Source organism: Sabethes cyaneus, chromosome 1 (genome assembly GCF_943734655.1).
Source record: "Sabethes cyaneus chromosome 1, idSabCyanKW18_F2, whole genome shotgun sequence".
NCBI lineage: Eukaryota > Metazoa > Arthropoda > Insecta > Diptera > Culicidae > Sabethes > Sabethes cyaneus.
In genome coordinates, this window is record NC_071353.1 from 155,988,005 (window position 1) to 156,009,974 (window position 21,970).

General features: G+C 42.9%; 2 protein-coding genes across 2 annotated transcripts; both read right to left on the bottom strand.

Moving 5' to 3' along the window:
• Window positions 1–17,820: 17,820 nt before the first annotated feature.
• Window positions 17,821–19,287, bottom strand: LOC128732344 (uncharacterized). Its single transcript, XM_053825590.1, has one exon. The coding sequence runs from the start codon at window positions 19,285–19,287 to the stop codon at window positions 17,821–17,823; it is 1,467 nt and encodes a 488-aa protein (XP_053681565.1).
• A 135-nt stretch (window positions 19,288–19,422) lies between these two features.
• LOC128732345 (uncharacterized) lies at window positions 19,423–20,055 on the bottom strand. The gene has a single exon (XM_053825591.1). It carries the CDS (start codon window positions 20,053–20,055, stop codon window positions 19,423–19,425), a length of 633 nt encoding a protein of 210 aa, XP_053681566.1.
• Window positions 20,056–21,970: the final 1,915 nt, after the last annotated feature.

Sequence of the window (21,970 nt, forward strand, 5' to 3'; positions counted from 1 at the left end):
TAGCTGTCTGTAGGTTACGTAGTAAATCCAATCCTCAATTGCGGATTTATTTTGAAGGATCTTGGATCTGTTATGACCGCCAGACAATGTAAATGGAATGATATAAATTACGCAATTCGTGGATTACAAAAAAAACCTTGTTACGAAAGCTTTTCGGCGTATTATCAATCAAAAAGGCTTCCATTTCCGTTTTCATTGAATCACGTCTTTGTCACTTGAACCCTTTGAATGGCTCTCAGCTTCGGTCAAACGAAACTCGCTGTCCTTATCGAGGTTGCTTAAGTGATACAGATTTACATTAGATGCCGTGGGCAATATTTGTTCGCAAGTTTCAATCATTTGTTACCAAATCCACTCTACAGAATTGCATAACCCTAATGTTCAGGTCCGCCTATCATAAGAGTGACCTCACGCGGTAAATCGTTTAGGTAATCGTCTCCAACAAAGCCAGTACTTTCTTAGAGAGAGACAAAAACCCGTCATCATTCCCCTCACTACTGCCATGATTCTGATTCACCACGGCCGCTACGGCCAATTCGTCGAATCCGTTGTTAATCAAAAAAGTCCGGCATCCGCCCCGGCGCGGCGCGACCACTGAGGCCACTCACTTTCGGTCGCCGCCAATATGCACAACAATCTCGCTAAATAAGGCACTACTCTCCAAGCGGCGATGCCCAGTGTCCATCCAAACAACGGCAACTTTTACTTTCGTCGAGAAAATCCCCCCGACGAGCCCCAACACCCTCGTCATCATCAAATCGCCTAAAGGGTGAACATTCCCAGCGAAAATCACCAGCATAATAGAAAGAAATCGCTGACTGATTGCTGCAAGACTCCCGGAGTTGCGCGGAATTTAAGGCCCACCAAGCCAGCCAGCCAGCCTCGAAGAACCCACACACTCACTCGAACAGTGTGAAGACCAAAACCGACGACGGTGGTAAATCGGTAGGCGGACGAGGCGAGCGGTCAGTACAATTACCTCAGCTCAACTTTGCTCAGCCTTACTCAATATAGTGCCAACCGCTCCGCAGAGCATCCGAACTGGGGGAGGCTGTGCTGTGGTGAGGCGTTAAAAGATCGGGTCCGAATTCCGCCGGTCACTCGACTCGTTTCGTCTGCGCGCCCTTCACCAAGCGACACACCAAGACAACACGGCCGGTCGAGCGCTCTTTCGGATGTTTACACTTTTTCCGCCCGCGGAACGGAACTGGCCCGGCATGGCATGGCATGGCAGCAGCGCTTACAGCCTATCGACATCATCATCATCGGGGCACAATGGATTCTACTATTCGGGGTTCGGTGCCTGCTCGATCGCCAACCACGTCATCACGGGGCGCGACTCACGTAGCAGTGTCAGAGTCATGAGTCAGAGATCGGCCTTTCCCTCCCGTTGGCCAAAACACGCCGGAAAAAAAATGAAAGTCTTTCGCCAACGGGCAGCTGCGCTGCACTGTGTTTTTCGGATGTGGGAATAGCAAATATCGTAGCCGATCGTAACAGTGCGGTGTGGGGTTTAGTCACACAGCCTCCGGAACAGCCCTGACAATGCTGTGAGCAGAAATGTTATGAAACGGAATAGCTGTGCCAATCAAAGGGGCTTTTCTGCCGTTGCGGGTGGCACCGGGGTCTCAACTAAAGACCCATTTATTGATACATTTACCTTGGCGTTCGACTAGAGAAACCTCTGCTCCAACCCCCGTTTGAGTTATCATTTTTGTGTTTACTTTATGGGCTGCTTTGATCAAATGGTACCGATATTTTGACGGTGTCAACTCATTTGTTTATAAGTGTTGATTGAACCAAAGTTTAATGGAATTTCAGTGCCCAGTCAATCACATTCTAGTAGGTAACAAAACAAATTGAAAGCAACTCGTACGTACTACAAAAGCGGCCAAAGTCCACCACGTATTGGTGGCTGCCATATTTAGCACACACAAGGGAAAGGAAAGTAGCTATCCATACACGCACTCTCTGGAAAGGTTGTCCACTGTGAGGTTATCTTTATTTGTTTGTCACTTAAATTTCACCTTCGCACATTGCAGAAGTCCCATGCTAATTGGATAATTCGACGACGACGACGACGGGTATGGAAGACGACAATCGGACAATACACGTTCGTCATCCGTTGATTTTGGTGCCCCGAACGAACGAACAACAAACAACGTGGTCGTCGGTATTCGGGTCGCGAACGACCTTTTGTTGTCAACCGGGTGAAAATGTCGGCCGCGAGGCGACGGTGGAATGTGCGTATCCTGGAACGGCTTTGTTGAGTTGGAGAAAACAGTTGAGTCAAGTTAAAAGTGTCCATCCGATTACAATTTAATTGATTGACACTATGATGCTTTGAACAATCAGACACAAAATTAAAAATAGCAAAGCTATGTGTGAGATATTCTTCAGTATCAATAACTTAGACTGTTTGCTCTCCCGTACCCTGTTCTGTATACTGAGACCGTTAACGAAGTTGAGGATCTACTCTTCGTTCAGTTTTAGTTTTTACCAACACTGCACAGTTAGATGCAGAGAATGCTTCTCTATTTGTACCGCTTGGTCTAATTGATTCGAACATCCTCGAAACTCGCCGCAAAAAAAAACAATAATAATTCGCAAGTCCGGACGGGATTCCTGCAGCGATTTATTTCAGTTGCGCTGAAGTTTTAGCCAAACTATGTCGCATTGTTATAAATCTGCCATAAATAAACATGTTGATCAACACGGATTTATGGCAAGACGATCCGTAACCGTTACTCTTCTGGACACACCAAAAGGTTCAAATTGATGTAGTACTGTCAAACGGGGTAACTTGCAACAGTTCTCAACTATTAGTGCAAGTAAAAACTTATCTGTAGTACATTTGAGGACATTTAATTAATACAAAGTTATTAGGTCTAGGAAAGAACAATTTCACATATTGAGAAAAATATGCGATCAATATTGGCAGTTGTAGAATTTTTTAACTAGTTTGTTACTAGTAACCCCTTAAACGGGGTAACTTGCAACAAGCAATAGTTTTTGGAAATTGAACAAATTTAATGATTTGTATGAGTTTCTTTTGACTTGAATATGCAAATGATAATCCGACTTGCGATTTTTAATACTTTTGCTATGAATATACGCATTAACGGCCTATGTCACGGTGGTGAAAATAATTTATGAGCCCAGTAACGGAAAATTACGAATTAAACTTTTTATATTATTCACGCAGTTGATATTCCTTGTCTGGATCCGATAGAACTGCCTTCTTTAAGGACCATTCACATATTACGTAACGCACGTAGGGGAGCGGGAGTAACTCAACTCGTTACACGTCGTATATCCACTATGCAAAATCACGTCATGAAGTGAAGTGGGGGAGTTGAAAATCATCGATATCTTGGTTACGTAATGTATGAATGTTCATTACGTTACGAGTGATCGTAATTAGACACTGTCATATTGCTGGTTGATTTCTCTCAGTGAGGATATTTTCTTTTTAGCCTCTTCTATAGCCATTTTCGGTATATCCAGAGAAAAACTGGCATATTTCCGACTTACCGAAAGTGTCTTACACTCTTCGTTGTACTTTAGTATTGCTTGATGCAAAATTAAATAATAACTTGCCTCGTAAAATTAACGGAACACAGCTTTTTATATGCACCAGCTGTTGCAAGTTACCCCGTTTAAGTGCTTGTTTTACGAATAATGTGGTAACAAGCAGGATAAACAAAATTAGTCATCATAAATCAATTATTTTGTTTCCTTATTATTCATTTTACTATAAAAAATGTATGTTAAGCTTCTTTTATTTGAAGTGCTTGTGGCGACACAAACGTTTTACAAACGAAAAATTCACGATGAATTTGACATCATCTTGTGCGATTTTTTACAAATTACCGAAACAGCAAAAAATCACCATAATATTATCCAAGGCTTCTTAAATCTGTGAACAACAAGTTTCAGTGACTGATATAGATTAAAAATTGAAGTAAGAGATAAAAAAGTACAATAAATTGGATCGATATAGCGTTGTTGCATGTTACCCCGCTGTTGCAAGTTACCCCGTTTGACGGTATCTGCTGATTCGAAGGCGTGTAGTATCTGTTCTGGTTCTGGTTCTAGTTGCAGTTCAGTTCTAAGTCCCAGTCCTGGTCTCATTCCTAGTCCTTGTCCCATTACCAGTTCAAATCCCTGTTCCATTCCTATTCGCTCTTCCGTTCCCAGTCCCTGTTGCTGTTCTGTGTTCAGTCCCAGTCCCTGTATCGTTTCCAGACACAGTAGTCCTGTCCCCAGTACCTATCCTGGTTCTAGTTCCAAGTCCCTGTCCCATTACCAGTCCCTGTCCCCGTTTCCCGTCATGTTCCCTGTCCTTGTCTCTGTCCCATTCCTAATCCTAGTCTGATCCCGTTCTCAAAACCTATCTCTCTCTCAGATCTGTCCCTGTTTCAATCATAATTCCTGTCCCGCTGCCAATTCATGTGCTTTTGCCAGGCCACGGTCCGTTCCCAATCGCTGTACCGTTTCCTTTCCAAATCATCGTCCCAGTTCCAGCAACAACCTGGTCCTAGTTTTAATTGCTGTGTCAGTCTTACGGTCAGTTCCGGTCTCAGTTTCAGCCTTATCCCAGTTTCAGTTCCACTCCCAGATCTAATCTAAATACTAAGTGCTCTTATCCTATGCCAAGTGTAGTCCAATTCTAAATCCATTCAACTCAAATTTAATGCATGGCACAAATCACCACATTGTCGAAAGTTGCTTAAAATCCAATGTAAAGCTGATCCAAATCAATCCAATTCAAATCCAAATTCAATACGGGTCCAATCCAAGTTCAATCCAGGTCCGATTAATTTGCAACCCAAATAGGTATCAGAAATTCCAATTTAACTTCACTCCAAAATCAATTCCAATTTAAATTTAAATCCTATCTTAGTTCCAGTTCCGTTAAAGTCCCTGTCCCAATTGCACTCCCATTTCTATTCTCGTCCTTGTTCTGGTATATGTTCAGTCCCAGTCTCTGGTCTGGTTTATTTCGAATTCCTGTCCCGTTCCTAGTCCATGTGTTGTTCCCAGTCTCAGTGCCTGTTCCGCTCCCGGTGGCTGCCCATTTCTAGACTGTCCGGTGTTCGCTCGTCGTCCCTGTTCCATTTACAGGCCCCAGTCCCTGTTCCGTTCCCAATCGCTGTCTCGTTCTCAGTCACTGTTCCACTCTTAGTCCCTGTTTCAATCTCAATTCCGGTTCCGCTGCCAATCGCTGTGCTTTTGCCAGTCAACGTTCCGTTCTAAATCCCCGTCCCGTTTCCTTTCCAAATTTTCGTCCCAGTTCCAGCAACAACCTAGTCCTAGTTTTAATTCCTGTACCAGTGTTACGGTCAGTTGCGGTCTCAGTCTCGGACTTGTCCCGGTTTCAGTTCCAGTCCCAGATCTAATCTAACTGCTATCCAAATGTAGTCCTATTCTGTCTCCATTCAACTCAAATTTAATTCATGGCACATGCAATAGAATTCGCCTAAAAATCGCCACATTGTCGAAAATTGCCCGTAAAAGGGTTAAATCTACTCAAAATCCAATGTAAAGTTGATCCAAATCAATTCCAATTCAAATCCAGGTCCAACTAATGTGTAACCCAAATTTTAAAGATTCCAATTTAAATTCACACCAAATCCAATCCAATTTGAATTTAAATCCAATCTTAGTTCCAATTCCGTTCCTAGTCTCAGTTTAAGTCCCTCTTCCTATCTCACTGTCATTTCTATTCTCGTCCCTGATCTGGTTTATTTCGAGTTCCTGTCCCGTTCCTAGTCCATGTGTTGTTCCCAGTCTTAGTGCCTGTTCCGCTCTCGGTGGCTGCCCGTTTCCAGACTATCCGGTGTTCGTTCCTCGCCCCTGTTCTATTTACAGGCCCAGTCCTTGTCCCAGTCACTGTCTCGTTCCAAGCCCTGTTCCGTTCCCAGTCTTAGTTCCTATCTCGGCCGGTTCCCGGTCGCAGTCCCTTTCTCAATCCCACTGTCAGTCTCTGTCCCATTTCATTTTCAGTCACTTTTCCGCTTCCAGTCCCGGTGTGGCTCCATTCTGGTCCTAGTTCTAATTCCTGCCACAGTCTGTTTCTTTTCCAGTCCCAGTTCCTGTTTCGTTCTAAGGGCCATTCTCATTCTTAGTCACTGTTCCTCTTCTAGTCGGTGTCCCGTATCCAGTTGCAGTCCGTGTTCCTTATCCAGTCCTAGTTCCTGTCCCGCTTCCAATCCCTGTGCCAGTCTCAGTTCAAGTTACAATCTCTCGCTCAGACCCAGTCTCTGTCTCTCCCAAAAGACCCAAGTCCCAAGTTTCCTAGGTTTCTCTATTACCGAAAACCGTTCTTTGAAGAACGAACAAGTTCTTATATAAAGATGCAAAAGATGTTACTAAAACAATTTCATTTTATTAAACCCATGGTTCTGTGCATTTTGACGCTTGACCGAATACATTTACTTGGTGCTGGTATATTTGTTGGCTGCTTTGGTACCTTCCGAGACGACCAACTTAACCAGCAGCAATAAGCGAACAGAAGCTTGGGAAGCACTGACGAGGGAAGGCTAAAATATGAAAATATTTCAATTTTTCAATGACGCGCATTGAAAATCAATAGTTTTCTGTATTTTCAATCGATTTTCCGATCGATTGGTGTAAATATCTTGGAAATCTATTGAAAATTGACTGAATTATAAGTCGAAGCGTGAAAACGCGTCTCTACCTTGATGACGTCATTTCCAACAACCAATCACGAAGCGAGAATTCTGGTAAAACAAAGGTTCATTATTTTCAATTTTTCAATAGTTCAACATCAAGAATTCATACTTTTCTTGATTTGGGTGAATTCTTAGAAGATTTTCCGATCGATTGGTGTAAGAATATTGAAAATCGATCGGAAAACCGGTGAGCTATTAGCGCTCAAAACCTATCATTTTTCGTGACGCTCACAGTTTTCGATTTTTTGGAATGTCACCCTATCGCAAAACTTACCGTAAGACAGCCACGTAGCCAGAAGGGGGGACCCGGTGGCCCAATTTTGATTTTAACTGTTTTATACTGATAAAAATGTGGCCCAGAATCTGAGGCAGGTCAAGAATTTGGTCCAGATCAGCTCTAGAATTTGACTCTAAAATCTAATCCAAAATCTAGTTAAAAGACTAATCTGAGCTGATAAAAAATGTGCTTTGGGGATCCGTTTGGTCCAAATCCGTTCCAAAATTTGAAACAAAAATTGCTAGAGAATGTGGTTCACTTAACCAAAAAGTCTGGTTGGTGATTTAAGAATTGATTAAAAAAACTGTGGACCAAAATCTGGTTTATAACCCGATCCAGTTCCAGAATCTTGTCCAAAATCTGATAAACAATATGGTCCAAAATCTGGCCCAGCTTGAGAATCCAAAATCTGGACCACAATCTAATAAAAATGAGGTTCAATATTTGGTTCAAACCCAAGTTCTGGTCTTGGCCCATAATGTGGTTTAAAATCTGGTCCCACATCTGATAAAAACCCAAAATGTGGTTTAAAATTTGGTTCAGAATAGAGTCCAAATCCGTTCCAAAATCTGAAACAAAGGTTGATAGTAAATCCTTGAAATTAACCGATGAAGTGCCGTTGCTAGCGGTTCTTGGTCAGTTTCGTAGAGCTCTTCCGGTAGTCAGTCCTTCCGGAGTGGCTCTGTTATTCTTTAGCTGACCAATTTCTCGCCAAATCTCTCCGAGATCACGGGCCGGCACACTGTTATCGTTTTTAGGCACTCCCAGGTTAATTTACGTTGCGTCTCTCTCTCTCTGTTATATCGTCATTGAAATGCTCATCGAAGAACTGCTTCCAGTTCTCGACCACCTCGTTGGAGTTGGCGTTCGTTTGTGATTCTGATTAGATTCCCTCCCTCGTCCCCACACATGATTAAACTAGAACTTAGGGTTGAAGTTGGACTTGAATTGTGACTTGACATAGGACATTAAATTGAACTTGAATTTGGACTAATTTGGTCTTAAATTTCGAATTGAAATTGAACTTAAACTGGATTAAAATTTAACTTGCACTGGCGTGCCCCAGCTGGGGCACACTGGGGAACGTGCCCGACTTTGTTTGTAAAATTTAATGTAAATCTATAAACACAGACAAGTGCTATAAATATTTTCCTCTTTTTATGTCCCATCTTCCCTGCCATTCTGTGACGTTTCTTCTTTCGTTTTACTTTCTTCATGTCAGTTTTTTCTCCCTTGTGTCCCTACGGCAACATAATTGTTATATAGTAATTAAAGTGACTGATAAATGACTAGTACAAGTCATAAATAAGTTATTTCAACTAAATGTCGCGCCTCCTGATTAAGGGTTTTTCTCCTGTCTCCTATCCCGTTTGTGATGTTTATTGTGATTTTTGCTTCTGGGGCTGGGCTTCTACAGTATAAGAATTTGTCGATCGACGCCGGACAGAGGCTTGGCTGGAAACTAAACTTGATACTTGATTTTAACTGGATGCTGGAAGCTTGAGCTAGTTTTACGCACCGCAAGTTTTACCGCAAAAATAGTGGCCGAATAAATTAAGCATTGTGCACTTCTGGGTTACAGAAATTATTTTGTTTTACATTAGATTTTACACCAAAGGATGTTAATCTTCTTACCAACGTGAACAATTAAAATTAAATTCCGATTGAAAAGAAATTGGTGCACCTTCTTATCGATAAATCCGCAACCAGCCAATCAATTTTCGGCTGAATTGGTGTTAACGAGCATTTCGGGCTGCACCCGAAATGGTTCGTTAAACTGCTGCTGTAAAGGCGGTAGGCATCCCGCTAAACAAAAGACTACACTATTTACAAACACCGGCGTCCGAACCCGGGTTTGTTCCCGTTTCCAGCCGGTGAACACTCGGCTAGGCTAAACTTTTATTATCACATGCGATGCAACCAACGCAACCGGAGTGTGTTTAAGCCGGTATGTAGTCAATGGATAAAAGCGGGATTTCAAGAAAAATAAATACTATTTTTATTACCCTGTCCCAGCCCAGCCCCCACCGCATATATGGGTGCTCTTCTCCATCCCGTTCCGTTCCGTTCGTTCAAGCAAACCGCACGCGCACGGAAATCGGTGCAGCGTTTCTAATTGGCCCAGTTTTTCCACTGATTTCGTTGGACCTAGTTCGGCTCTGCATCAGCCAGCGGGGTAGTAGGGCGGTGCACCGATGCGGACCAGTAATGGTCAATCCGGTAGTAAACCTCCACCGTTAGTTCAACTTGAACGATTTCTGCATTGAAATCAGATCAGAAATGAATTCTCAAAAAGTCGTTTTCACTCTCATTCGAGCGACAGACAGCGAGAACCATACTTTCATTGTAGAACCTGCCAAATGCAAAGCGCGAGCGGAGCGAACGCGAAATGTCACGCGGTTCAGCGTCGCGCGTTTGTATTTCGAAAGAAAGTGTACACATTCCTGAATACTGATTCGATCGGTTAGTATTGGGAAAAAGGGTCATCGCATCGCAGTGTGCCATGCAGTAAGCAATAGTCATAGTGCCAGCCCACGTATTCTGGTCGTAATCTTGTATTCAGTTCGAGTAGTGCCGACGTGATTACAGAGACCACGCTGGATCTCGGCTCGGTATGAAAGCGACGACCGCGGTTTCAATGTCGTCAGTGAGCGAGATATTTATCTGATTTTGCAGTAAACATTTGATGTTCACAAAACTGCTATAATGTATAACTAATTTTAGAAATTTAAGTTACTGAATTTTGATTTCTTAACATTGTAAATATAATCCCATGTTATCTTTTTGCTATATAGGGTGAGTAGTAATAACTGTCAGTAAAGAAAATGGTCACAAAAATAAGACGCTTGCATGAATTTTAATTTTAAGTGTATTTCGTGTAAAATATATCAGGAAAAATCAATAAAAATTATTGTACCTCACAATTTACCCGAAAACTAGCACCATCTATGATCGACACACCCAAATATTTCCAAATTGCAATAGGAGTATCCCTCGAACTAGCAAGTATTTTTATAGGGCATTCCCCTTCTTTCATTAAGAAGTGCCTATTCTGTGTAGATTTGGCCTTTCGAGACGGTGCAGAATCTTGTTGGAAGCAGTATGGTACATTCTTGTAGCGTTTTTTGTTGATGAGGTGAATTGGGCAAAATGGACTATTCTTGCATTTCGCATAGTATGGAATGGATGGAATTTGACTTTTCTGAAGTTTTGACAAAATTTGGAAGCTATTTAAGTTCGTTCCACGGGCGGCAAATAAGTTTTTATAAGTATAAGTTTATAAGTTTAATTAGCTTTTAACATGATTTTTGGGTAAAATAGGGCAAAATGGTTGGTTGGTTGGTAAACGGCTAGATAATGCGGAATATAGACCCCATAGTGGTCGTTAGCCTCTTATCCAGCAACTCCGATCCCGACCTCCTCGTGGTACCAGCCGGAATACGAGCAACCTTAGCGGAGATCGGGTAACCAACCCCGGTGGAAACTAAGGTCGTATACTAACCGGGAAGGAGGTATAGTGAGTCTCGGCACTATAAGATGGCAGCCCCATCGCGAGACTTGGTAGTGTTGCCCCAGTACGGCTACACATCTAAATTAAAAAACTAATTCAAGCATATTCGGAGCGGAATATTCGGCATCGACCTAGGTGACGGAACAAGGACGACGAATGGAGACTCGGGACTTGGAACTGCAGATCGCTAAATTTCGCAGCTAGAACCCCGCAAACTCGGCATCGTAGCTCTGCAGGAAATCTGTCGCAAAGAAGAGAAGGTATGTAAGATCCGTGGCGGAAAGGCCCAGTTTTACCAGAGCGGTGGCGCTACCAACGAACTGGGAACGGGCTTTGTAGTGCTGGGCGGAATGCAGGATCGCGTGATTGATTGGAAGGCGATCAACGAGAGAATGTGTGTATTGAGGATAAAGGGCCGTTTCTTCAATTATAGCATCATTAACGTGCACTGCCCGCACGAAGGTAGACCCGACGATGAGAAAGAAGCGTTCTACGCGAGGCTGGAGGCAACGTACGACAGCTGCTCGTCACGGGACATCAAGATCGTCATCGGGGATATGAACGCCCAGGTCGATAGGGAAGAAATGTATAGACCGGTGGTAGGACCCCATAGCCTGCACACCGACACAAACGATAACGGCCAACTAAATTGACCACGTTTTCATAGAGGGCCACGTCTTCTCTAACATCACGAACGTACGCTCCCGTCGGGGTGCGGATATTGATTCTGACCATTACTTAGTAGCAGTACATGTGCGCTCAAAGCAATCCACCGTATATCGGACACGTCAAAGCCGCCCTCCTCGGCTGAACATCAGGCAGCTAGATAACCCACAAGCTGCCGAGAAATACGCGCGAGTACCGAATGAGGCACTGCCTTCTTCCGAGGAGTTAGGTGCTTCAAACCTCGAAGACGGTTACGCTCGGTCATCGGAGATGACGCTTCCGCGGCACTAGGTATTGAGCCTCGGAATACACAAAATGATTGGTTTGACGGGGAATGCCAACAAGCGGTGGAGGAGAAAAAAAAGTGCTTGGAATAATTATCTAAGTATTGCCACTAGAGAGAACCTGGCCAAGTACCGAAGAGCTAGGAACCAGTTGACCACGATCCTGAGGAGATAAAAGCGCCAAAAGGAGGACAGAGATCGTTAAGACTTAGAGCAACTATTCCGAGCTAATGACACGCGCAAGTTTTATAAGAAGGTGAACCAAACTCGGAAGGGTTACACGCTGAAACCTGACATGTGTAGTCTCTTATTGCTGCTGGTTAAGTTGGTCGTCTCGGAAGGTACCAAAGCAGCCAACAAATATACCAGCACCAAGTAAATGTATTCGATCAAGCGTCAAAATGCATAGAACCATGGGTTTAATAAAATGAAATTGTTTTAATAACATCTTTTGCATCTTTATATAAGAACTTGTTCGTTCTTCAAAGAACGGTTTTCGGTAATAGATCTTTCCACTCGGTTTTCTTTAGCAACACAAATTTATCCATCACCAATGCTACAGTAATAATACGTAACGTAATTTTTCTTTGGCAGCAAAAGGCGAACGGGTCACTGGTAACTTTGCTCTTTTGTTCAGACTGAAATTGAAATGCTCTATTTTACTTAACGTACATGATAGAATGAAGGACCATGAAAAATAGGCGGAACCGATTGTTGTCGCTTGCTCTGGTATATAACACGAGGTAAGCCGGCAAACAGCATTATTCGAACGATAGCTGAGCTACTGTCAACATCTTATCGGCACCTTATTGTCTGGACGCGACAAAGGAAGAAGCACCAAGGGCAAACGAAAGTCACGCTCGACTCGTGCACGTCTGCAGTTCCCGGTCGGTCGTGTTCATCGGCTGCTGAGGAAAGGAAAGTATAGTGAGCGTCAACAAAACGACCAGAATCATCCCACGTCATTTGCAGCTGGCCACTTGGAGTGGTATTTCATCGTGACTCAGGACCATACACGAACGGCTTCGCTGAGGCTTTCCGGTTGGTCCGTTGCAACAAGCCGTGCCTGCCCAACAAACATTTTTGTTATATAATAATTTATCAAGCGCTTGTTTACTGGATATTGGCTGTATAATGGTTGAATAAACTGCTGTTCAAATAAAATGTTTGTTGGGTGGTTTGCGGTTATCGGTACTCCAATTTACCGAACAGAGAATTACGTTAAGTGCGTTAGTGCAAGTTTATTGCAAGCTGGAGTTATGATAATCAAACAATCGGTCCTTTTAAGGGCCACACAACGATTGAAGAGTTTATTATATTTTCTAGCCCAGTTCTAGCCATAATAACACAGACAACGAGGGAAAAGCTGAATTTTTCGCCGTTACGGACGACCAACAAATGACGGAAATAAGTTTTCTGGTCACGGGTGACATTTTCTGCGACTTCCAAAACGTCTGCAGGTTTTGTAAATGCTTTATTAACAGTGTTCTTTTGTAAGCCGCAGAAAAGTTGCGCAAAATTTTCAACTTTTTGAAAACTCGCGCGTACCGTCTACCGATTACCAGGGAAAAAGCACTATTCAACGTAGAAACAGATCATAAATATTTATTTTCTGTTTGGTTTAGTGTGACTTGGTTTCGTTTTAATGAAATAGATTCAATCAATTCATGGATATAACTCCAAAATCGGTTGAGGATTGAATGTGTACAATCGCCTCTATTCTACATACCGATCGGAGCCGGATCCGATCAGAAATTGCGCTTCGATCGGAATACATCGTATGCTATAACACACGTCGATCGGCACGATTTTGATCGGAACAATCCCGATCGAAATGCAGAATCGAGGCGAATGTTACTACTTTGATAAACGTTACGTACGTAGCTTGTATACATGAAGAATCGTATTATTACATACATGGGTACATCCTACTATCGCTACAAAGAGACTTACGTAGTCCTACCTATCACCTATGTGGTCGTGTCTTGTGCACAACCCCTCTGATTTTTCTTTCCTTTTTTTCTACCTCGTTTTTTCTTCTTTTCATGCCAGTTTGTCCTCATGTATTTCTCGCTTTTCTCGATTTCTATAGCGTTTTTCCTTCTTTTCTCTCGTTTTTTCTTCTTTTTTCTTCAGTTTTCTCTTTTTTCTGACCAGTTTCCTCTTTGTCACTATTTTTTCTCTTTTTATGTCTCGTATTCTCTCCCATTCTGTCACATTTGACCTTTTGATTTTTTTTATTCATGCTAGTTTTTCTTAGTTTTCTCTCACTCGCGTGTTTCCTCTTTTTTTTATTTTACGATTCGACCTTTGAAGTGAAACGCCTTTTAGTTTCATTGTAATTTAGTTTTAAACAAATCGCGCTGGTGTTGAATTAGTATCTGAAAACTGCATGAATTCATACATCACGCAGAGCATAGTAGATTACCGCGTGCGACTAACACAGTCTGACACGAATGAAAAACAACAACAACAACAACAACAGCAACCATGTTTTACATAAATTGAGGGCCTCTACTTTAGTACTTTTGCTTGCATAATCCTGCAAAATTCAAACCGTTTAGCGTTATTCGCAGGCAGTAGCTCTTGAACATGTAGTGTGGAAAGGATGTAATTTTACTCAGTTCAGCACACTCCATTCCGCCAGGGTGGCATGGAGCTGTGCCGCAGTTTGCCTTGTGCTTGTCTTGAGATCATTTCCCACGATCTGCAAAGTTTTACGGTCAATCGCAGACGCCACTTGCTAATGATGCTCCCCTCGAAGTCTAGTTGGAAACAGCGTTGCTTCTCGGAAGCGACAGTGCGTTGTCGTAGACGTCCCTAAATTAAAATCATTGTGTAACAAAACGAACACTTCTGGATTTATGTTCACTTACTTGCATTAGGTAGCTGACGATCAGAAAATCTACAACCATACTCCTGCGGGGTTGTCGTTGCTACACAATTAGCGAAGCCATAACAAAGGTGAATGTCCGCGGGTTCTACCGGAGAATGCATTTTAATGCTGCAATCGTTTTCAGAAATGTTCCAGAAAGACCCGAGAAGTCTGGTTTGTTATTATTTTACATATGTCTCAGACCGTGTCCGTCGCACGCGGTGATCTAGTGTGCTATGCGTGATGTATGAGTTCGTGTAGTTCAGTGATACGAATTCAACACTCAAAACCGGACGTTTAAAATAAAATGATCACGAAACTAAAAGAGATAGGCATTTCACGTCAAGGAACGAATTGTAGAACGGTACCAGAGCTTCAAATTGGTTTAACACACCTTTTTTTAACGAAATGTGTAGAAAAGCGCGTTAAAAAACACTTATTTCGAAACTTTTTGCTTCCAGAATGTTACTAAAATCCATGAGGTAGGAGGTTTAAGACCACTTTTCAGTACAAAATTTTCTCAGTTTTTGGCGAAAGGGCGGGAGACTACGGTGGGCCGGCCACATCGTAAGGATGCCGGACGACTGCAGTGAATTCCATTCTCTTCAAGAACTCCACCAGCACCGGGAATAGAAGGGCCCAACGTGCTAGATAGCTCGACCAGTTTGAAGCCGACTTGCGTGTGTCAAGACGCCAAACGAATTGTCGACGAATAGCCCAGGACCGAGTACAACGGAGAGGAATTCTTGATAGAAGAAGGCAAGAGTCATCCCGGCTACTTCTACTGGTAGAAGTAAGTAGGCTCTAATCGAGTTAAAAGTCTAATTTCTAGTCCAATTTCAATCTTAATATTAAATCTAGTACCTCAAATGACACTGTTGAATTCGCCTAACTTGTATTTACAAACAGCCAATTTCACCGCCAACTTTGACGCATACCGCACAAAATAAGTTGGTCGGTCAGGAGACAATCGGTGCGCGAGGAGGATAGATTCGCATGTTTTAATCGGTTCATAATTTAATTGTACTGCCGACCCAAATGTTAATTGCCTGTAGTAAATATGGTTTGCCTGAGCTGAGCTGAGCACCTATACGTTGGGTTGGATAAAGATGGGCACAAGAAAGTGGCGTCCAATTTCCAGCCATTTTTTTTCCTGCTATTTTCGGTCACTCGTGCGGCTGGATTTTGCACGCCTCTATGGGCACGAATAGGCAAGTCGTGTGTATCGTAAACCATTTGAACGTACGGAAGAGTTTTTTTTGGGATTTCGAGTCGAAAGTACGTGAATTAATTTACTGCACTGCTAAGCGGCTGCGTTGGTGGGTGCTTCCCTGTATAGCGATCGCATCGCACCGCACCGTCTTTGGCGTCGCCTCCCGCAAAAAGGCCCTCAAACCGTTCAAGGAAATGACCACTAACGTGAAGAAAAACGCGCAAAACTTTCGATTCCACCCGTCATCACGCAAAGAATGCTCGAACCACTCAAACAGCTGATGTTTATTTTTTTTTATTTTCATTCAGTGAAGGTAATTGGGCAAACAGTGTAATGTACTATATTTCCTAATATCACGAATCGACTCTCATTTTCAACCGCAATCAAACTCCTCAGCTGCGCCGCGGTGTTCTATTTTCACCTGCCCAAGCTTGCCTTTCGCCACACTTTCCTGTCCGATGCGTTGAAGTTGAAAATTTACATAATTTAAATCAGCAGCAGCCGTTTGTTATGGTTGCACCGTAATGGCACACAAAGAAAATCAATCACCGACTTATCGGCGGAATTGTGTTGCCAGCCAGCCCAATGGTAAGCATAAATCAACAAATCAAGCAGCAAGCAGAAGGGCACCGAACGTGGTGGGGTAATTTCTTCAATTTATTTCAATTATTTCGAACTAAAAGCAGGATTTATCCAACAAACCTTCTTCACTGTAATAACAGCGAGGAAAATAATCACACATCCAGCCGAAGCCAGCCAGCCAGGGTCTAACACGAAAAGTTTCACGATAGAAACTGATTTTTAATTATTGGACCCAGTTTCGGGCAACAACAGAGAAGGCTGTGGAAAATCTCCGCCTTCTATTGGGCCTTACTGAGCCTGATAGAGTAGCAGCGGTAGCGGCAGCCAGCAGGGTCGAGGAAAAAGTGATCGACCGCTCATGGACCGTGACCAAAGGCCCAAATAAATAATGCATACAGGAAGTGCAGATTTTGGAGGGCGCTTTGCTTTCCTAGTTATTGGGTGAATTTACCGGCGGGGATGGCGCTCGGAATCGGCTTTGGACGGCGGAAGGAAAGTTTGGAGAAAAGCAAAGTTACATCGTTTTTTTTTCTTTTATTTTGGCTGAAGGAAAACTCTCTCAGTTTGGGCAATGAGCCTCGCACTTAGGCCCGTAAGAGACGACGAGTTCGAGTACATGTGTGGCGGGATGATGGTGAACGCACGCCGGTCAAAATGCGTGTCAGTGATTTAATTTTACGGTGTATGGCTTAGTGACCTAATGTTCCGGCAATAGTAATTCGAAAGTACAGGGTTCGAATTTCGTCTAACCAGCAGCGTTGACAGTGAAAATTTATCATCATTTTGTTAAATCAATTAAAGCAACTAATCTATTGCAGATTTTCAAAATGCTGTTAAGCATCAAAATATTCTACCCTTTGCATTGTTTCAGCTATAACTTGGCTGGAGAAAAAACCGTCTGTTACTTCACTTCACAAGTTTTCTATTTAAAAAATGCTGTATTTCACGTTTGATGTTTACTCGGCGACGGACTCAGCAGAATTAATTACTAGTGACGTTACTAACCTACTGGTAACCAACTGTTGTTCTTAGGAACAGCGGAAACGGACTTATCGTGCGTGGTAGATTTCTAGTGGTGCAGTCGAACTGATCGAAATTATTCCGTACATGATATATTGTCAATTGCAAGGAAAATTGTAGCATCCAAAGTGCGATATCGCTCATAAAAGTGCTATTTTGCATTAAATCGTTTCGGTCTCTTCGGCGCACTTATTGCTTGGAATATAACGAAAAAGTGCGCCGAAGAGACCGAAACGATTTAATGCAAAACAGCACTTTTATGAGCGATATCGCACTTTGGATGGTACAATTTTCCTTGCAATCAGCAATAACATCGCCGCCTCCTTGAAATTACAATTTCAATACAAATAAAATTCAACTTACATTGACATGAATGACGATTAACAATAACACCTATCTTATCTAACAAGCTCTTATGATTAATTTTCAGTTACACCTTTTGAATTGGAGGTCGTGTGATGACAATTAGCTTCTTCTGTTTCAGCGACAGCAGCATCATACTCCGGAAGCAAGGATATTTTGGTTATGGGGCGGGTGATAACCCCCCGTGCGGTGCGTAGTGAGACAACTCTTATCAATCCGTCAGGACCTGGTGAAGTGGTCAGGATGCGAGCTAAAGCCCAACGGATCGGCGGTTGTCGCTCATCGACGACTATAACTAATCGGCCAGGCAGCAACTTATCATTCCGGACGTTCATCGTGGTATCATTCTGCATTTCTTGGAGGTACTCTGTGCGCCAGTGACACCAAAATTTTGGACGTGCAGCTGTAGTTTTTGGAAATGGTCAAGTCGATTTTCCGGAATATCTCGATGGTCTGGGTCGGGCAGGGCTAGTAGACTGGATCCTGTGAGGAAATGACGGGGCGTGAGCGCAGCCAAATTGTTCGGATCTTCAGACATTGGTAGGAGCGGTCGGGAGTTCATCAGCGACTCAATTTGGGCCAAGATGGTGGTAAGGTGTTCAAAGGATACACGGGTTGATCCGAGCTGGCGGTACAGATGCTTCTTTGCCACCTTCACGGCCGCCTCCCAGAGGCCGCCGAAGTGTGGCGCTTTCGGTGGATTTAGATGCCAAGTAATCCCCTCAGCAGCACAGGTCGAAACGATTTTCTCGGTCTCCTCACTTTTCCGCAGCAGATCAAACCGCTCATTTAACTTATTTTTGGCCCCTTCGCAATTCTTGCCATTATCGGAGTGAATGTGAGCAGGGCGGCCGCGGTGAGCAATGAATCGTTGTAGCGCTAGCAGGAAACCTTCAGTAGACAGGTCGCTGACAAGTTCCAAGTGTACGGCTTTGGTTTCGAAACAAACAAATAGGCACAGATACGCTTTCGCAGGAGCAGCTCGCTTGTGTACCGGTCGTAGGTAAAACGGATCGGCGTAATCGACTCCCGTGACGTTAAACGGGCTGCTGGGAATGACTCTATGCGCAGGTAGTTGTCCAATTTGCTGCTGTGCCGGTATTGGGTCAAGGCGAGTGCAGCGCATACATTTGCGAACGACGTTGTGTGCTAGCTTGCGGCCCTGAAGTGGCCAAAATTCTTCACGAATAGCATTTAATAGTAACCGTCCTCCGGCGTGTAGCATTTGATGGTGGTAGTGATGGGCAATTAGTAGAGAGAAAGGATGAAAGCTGGGAAGTATGGCAGGATGTTTGGCTTGGTATGGCAGTTGAGCTAGTTTAAGTCGCCCTCCAACCCTCAATACCCCCTCTCGGTCTAGAAACGGACTCATTCGACGTATCTTGGAGCGTTCATCTATCGTTTTTTCTTCCTTCAAGTCGTTCAGCTCTGAGTGAAAGGCGTCATTTTGTGCAAGTTTAATTAACGTCGTTTTGGCTTGTGCTAGTTGTTTTACTGTTAAGGCTCGTAGTGCTGGATGAGAACCGGGGGGAGGCTGTGTTCTGGCATTGACGCGGATGTTTTCAATGAAGCGCAGGCAGTATCCTATAACATGTAGAAGTCGAGTATATGATGACCATCGAAGGAAGATAGGATTGACTGTTGAAGCTGAATGGACCACTGCTGACACTTGTCGGATTTCAAGTATATTTTCTGGAACACTAGGTGGCTTTTCGGCAGGCCAATTTGCGCGTGGGAAGGTTAACCAACTAGGACCCTGACTCCCCAGCGTACTTTCTAGGAACTCCTCAACGGACATTCCCCGAGACACTAGATCGGCAGGATTTTCTTTGCCAGATATATGGTTCCACTGACAACCGTGCGTGAAGTGCTGAACCTCAGAAACTCGATTTCCTACGAATGGTTGCCATGTATTTGGAGGCGATTGCAGCTTCTATTCTTCTATCGTCTGCGCCCCACCAATGAAGTCGTCTACATAAAAGTTTTTGAGAAGAGCTTCCCGGCCGAGCGGATAGCGTGAACCTTCATCATCTGCTAACTGCAGTAAAGTACGAGTTGCAAGGAAAGAAGAAGGAGCCAATCCGTAAGTGACGGTGAGTAATTCGTAGACCTGAATGGGCTCATCTGTAGAAAAACGCCAGAGAATACGCTGTAGAGAGGTGTCATCACGGTGAACCAACACCTGGCGGTACATCTTTGCTATATCGCCAACAAGAGCAATCGGGTAAGTACGCATTCGTAATATCGTCGCAATGAGTTCATCCTGCACGACTGGGCCAACGCATAGAGCCTCGTTAAGCGATGAACCGGTAGAGGTTTTCGCTGAACCGTCGAACACGACCCGAACCTTGGTCGTAGTGCTTGATTCCTTGATGACAGGATGGTGAGGAAGGTAGCAACAATTCATATCGTCTTCGCTGATCATGTTGGCAAGTCGCATGTGTCCGAGTTCGATATATTCCCTCATGAATTTATGGTACTCTGCACTGAGGCCGGGCTCCCGCTGAAGACGGCGTTCTAAAAGCTGAAAGCGTCGATAAGCAGTTGCTTTGGATTCACCGACCATTATAGCAAAATCTGGCCTACGGGGAAGACGAACTATATGAATCGTTTGTTTGAGAAACCCCACAAGTCCACTCGACACTTTTGTGGGAAAACAACAAAAAACTGATTTTCTCAAAATTTTGAACCAATCCCTATATTTTTTGGTATGAGGTTCTATGCTAATATCTAAAATACATTATGTAGACTTATCTTTTGATCAAAATAATTATTCTAACTAAAATTAGAAGGCTTTAAAGTTAATGGATATTTGGGGTTTCTCAAACAAACGAGAAATTGATGGTGCACTTAAGTAGTTTTAGGCCGATTCTAGTCAGACTTGTGATCTTTTCATGATCATAGTATGTAATTTGTTACCATATATCACTGAGGATGTTAAAAAAGTACGTACCGATAAGAAGAAGAAGAGGGGAGGGGCGCTAAATATTATTTATAAAAAAATTTGAAGTAGAATAATACAAGTTTTAGAAAAAGTTTTGTACTTTTTTAATAGAAATTTTTATCATGGTTTTCATTTACCTATTAAAAAATAAAAGGTAAATGGGATAACAACTGTTTTTGAATTGCATAAATGGACCAGAGTAACACGAATTCACATCGAATAGAATACCTAGATACTTTGCTAGTAGTAATTAAAGATATAACCAGAAAATAAAATAATCTTGGAGAACAACCGTACTATGCTTATGGAACAAAATCTGAGAACAAGGGTCTGTTCTCAAATTACGTTATACCAAAAGGAAATGGAGATACGTGAACAGCATCTTAAATACTTCGTACGGATAAACTATTGATTTTACAGTTACTTAGGAGTGCTCGACGGATTACTCACATTAGGAAAAGCAACGAGTTAACAAAAAAGATTAACTATTATTAACATTGTTTAGTAAATGGAGGGTTACTGCTTTTGTGAGAAACGCATGGATAGTTTAGTCTGTCGATTTCTGGAACGCGATTGCTACAGTTTTTACTGTATCTAGATTACAAGAACGGTTTATTTGCGTTTATCTTGTCGACCAACTAATCCTTGCTTATCGGCATTTGCAATCACCTCTAACTTTTTCAGTTAAAACATCCTTTTCTTTTCGATTTTATACGCCGTTCTTATACGAAAGGCGAAAGTTATCGCCTTGTATTCTGTAGTCCGCCGAACACTATCTTTCTTCTTTTTGACTATGTCCAACTCGTAATTTTTCGATTCCGAAGACTTTTTATACTATTGAATTGTGTTGCGAATACTACTTACAACATTGCACGTAAATATTGAATGATTATTTTATATCTATCGCAGCGCCGCTCTAGGTGATTATCGGAAACATGGATATTTGGGGTTTCTCAAACAAACGGATATTTGCAACCCCAATTAAAAGGGGTTCGTGGAACTAACTTTGTCTAGAATTTTGAGGGAAGGTGTAGATATCCTCAAGGATTCGAAAACTGTTAAAAAGTCAATTTTCATAAAAATGGCGTTTGTGGGGTTTCTCAAACAAACGATTCATATATCGTCCTTCATGATTCCTGGTAACTGTAGCTTTGCAGAAAGATTCGCACCGTCGCTCTTCAACTGAGTAATTGTCACTGATAGAAAGTTCTTCCGTCTTCCAAATGCGCTCCATGCTCTCCTCTAACGTTACCATAGAGACTGCGACTACATTACAGGAAACAGGCTGCGAACTTTTGTCTGCTACATCAGCGAAGCCTGCAATGATCCAACCGAAAACATTGTCCACCAACAGAGGTAGGCTATCGCGTAGCTGTATACGAGCAGAGGTTGGAAAGAAGCTGTAAAACCAATCACCATGTCAATCGGTAGACTTCTATCAAAAGTTGGATCAGCTAGAAAAATATCTGAAGGGATTTTCCACTCGGATGTTGAAATGTTGTGTGCGGGAAGGTCTGCAGTCACCTTATCCATGACT

Excerpts from the sequence above, each read along its gene's own strand:
- LOC128732345 (XM_053825591.1), bottom strand. The coding sequence starts at position 20,055 with ATGGTCGGTGAATCCAAAGCAACTGCTTATCGACGCTTTCAGCTTTTA.
- LOC128732344 (XM_053825590.1), bottom strand. The coding sequence starts at position 19,287 with ATGTCCGTTGAGGAGTTCCTAGAAAGTACGCTGGGGAGTCAGGGTCCT.